This window comes from Rhizophagus irregularis, chromosome 1 (genome assembly GCF_026210795.1).
Source record: "Rhizophagus irregularis chromosome 1, complete sequence".
Classification (NCBI taxonomy): Eukaryota; Fungi; Glomeromycota; class Glomeromycetes; order Glomerales; family Glomeraceae; genus Rhizophagus; species Rhizophagus irregularis.
The window spans coordinates 5694750-5696824 of NC_089429.1; the positions used below are offsets into that span (position 1 = coordinate 5694750).

General features: G+C 26.2%; 1 protein-coding gene across 1 annotated transcript; it reads right to left on the reverse strand.

Moving 5' to 3' along the window:
* Positions 1-444: 444 nt before the first annotated feature.
* OCT59_001196 (uncharacterized protein) lies at positions 445-1184 on the reverse strand (the record flags this gene model as incomplete). The annotated part of the gene is made up of 2 exons (XM_066139382.1): positions 445-986; positions 1163-1184. The coding sequence occupies 2 exons, from the start codon at positions 1182-1184 to the stop codon at positions 445-447; spliced, it is 564 nt and encodes a 187-aa protein (XP_065988791.1).
* Between the last annotated feature and the right edge of the window lie 891 nt (positions 1185-2075).

The following is a 2075-nucleotide window of genomic DNA, read 5'->3' on the forward strand; positions in this document are numbered from 1 at the left end:
TTAGATGAAGGAATTTATAACGAGGAAAATTTTAATGAAAATGTGATCAATTAAATTATTTGACTGTTATTATATTAAAATTAATGAAAACAGTACATTAGAATAATGAATTTCAAAATTACAATGATAGCAAATGTTGACAATATTATTCAAGAGATAATGATTTTAAAGAAAATCTTGAGTATATAGCGATGAGCGAATAAATTTTATTGAGAATATATAGTTCAAAAAAATTAAACGAGTCCAGAAAATAGCTTAGTTATAGTAATAATTGTATATTCTATCCCTTATTATAAGGTAGTAATTATCCATCCCTTATATATTTACTTATCCATATGATCCCATTATGTCGAAACGTAATACAATAACTGCTGTTCGCTATATCGCCGATAAATTACGTAATAAATTTCTTTATTTGATTTTAAAAACATTTGATACATCTTTTTAAAATTTTCTTGGTTTAATCCTAACCATTAATTCTGTACAAGCATTAATAAAATCAGAACTATATTTTAATGGAGAATTCATATCAACTAATTCAATATCATATTTTCTATAAATTAATATTAATAAACATTTTATTTCTATGATTGCCAATTTTCTTCCAGGACAAATTCTAATTCCTCCTCCAAATATTGGGAAAGTATTTTTTAATTTTTTCTTTTCAAGTAAATATTTATCACTTTCTTCAACTCTGTAAAATCTATCAGGATCAAACTTTTCAGGTTCAGTCCAATAATCTTTATGTTTCATTAATGCGGAAAACAGCATTTGAAATCTAGTTCCTTCTGGCCAATCGTATCCTCCAACCTTATCAGTTTGAGTATTTAGACGACCAATAAAAAAAGCTACAGGATAGTGACGATTTATTTCTTTGGTAACCGCATCGCAATATTCTAATTTATCAAGATCTTTATATGTTATTGGTCTTGTTAAGTCATTTTCGAAAACTCTATCAAATTCTTGTCTCAATCGTTGCTTCACTTCTGGATAATGTTCAAGAGAATATATTATAAAGCAAATAAAATTCGCTGCCTATGATATTTTTTTAAAGAAATGAGATTTTTTTTTTAAAAAAAAACGATAGAAATTTCAAAGTACATATTTTTGAATAAAATAAAATAATTTTACTTACGGTATCAGTCCCTCCAAAGTATATTACCAAAAATTTCTTTATCAGTCATTGGTCTTAATAAATCAGCGTCGGCTTGTTTCAAAACGTTGATATCACGTGGTGTATTCGCGGTTATATAAGACGTCAACATATCATGACGAAGTGGTTGATCTAATGGTGTATTTTCAATTTCAATCCTTCTTTCTTTAACAATGTTATATAATCTATCAAACAAGTAATCTTTATTTTTCAATAATTTCTTAACTTTTCCACGAATAAAAGGAAAATTATTACGAATAAATTTATTAAAAGTGTAAAAATAAATGAGTCCTTCCATATAAGTTTCGAGTGATTCAACAAAATTTTCAGAATTTTTTAATTTTTCATTTTCTTTTTCATTTAAAAGATTTTTATTATTGTTACTACTAATTAACATATTATAATAACAAGTGATAGCATCATTTTTTACTCCAGTAGAGATTCTAAAAATCATTTCATTTGTAAATCTATGCATCCATTTTGTAAGGTTTAATTCATAATCTTCACCAAGATTATTCCAATAAGATTCCATTTCATTCCATAATTCATTAGTCCATTCAATAGCTTGATAATTAAGATTTGAAGTTGATAAAGCTTGAGTAAAAAATTGACGATTATATTTCCAAGATTTATGATCATTATTAAATGCTATTCCTACACCATCAAATCCATATTCCACGAATCCTTCCGTATTAGGTTGTCTAATAGAATATTTAGTCTTTGTTGAAGGTAAAATCATATTTTCAATTAAATCGGGTTTACATAATACTATTAAACGTTGACCTGCTAAAATTATTTCATACATATCACCATATTTTTTTTGTAATGATAATAACCAATCATTAAATCCATATCCAATTTGTTGATAAGCGCTGCCAACGATTGGAAGTGGAAATGGGCCTGGTAAAGGGTTATGACGAGT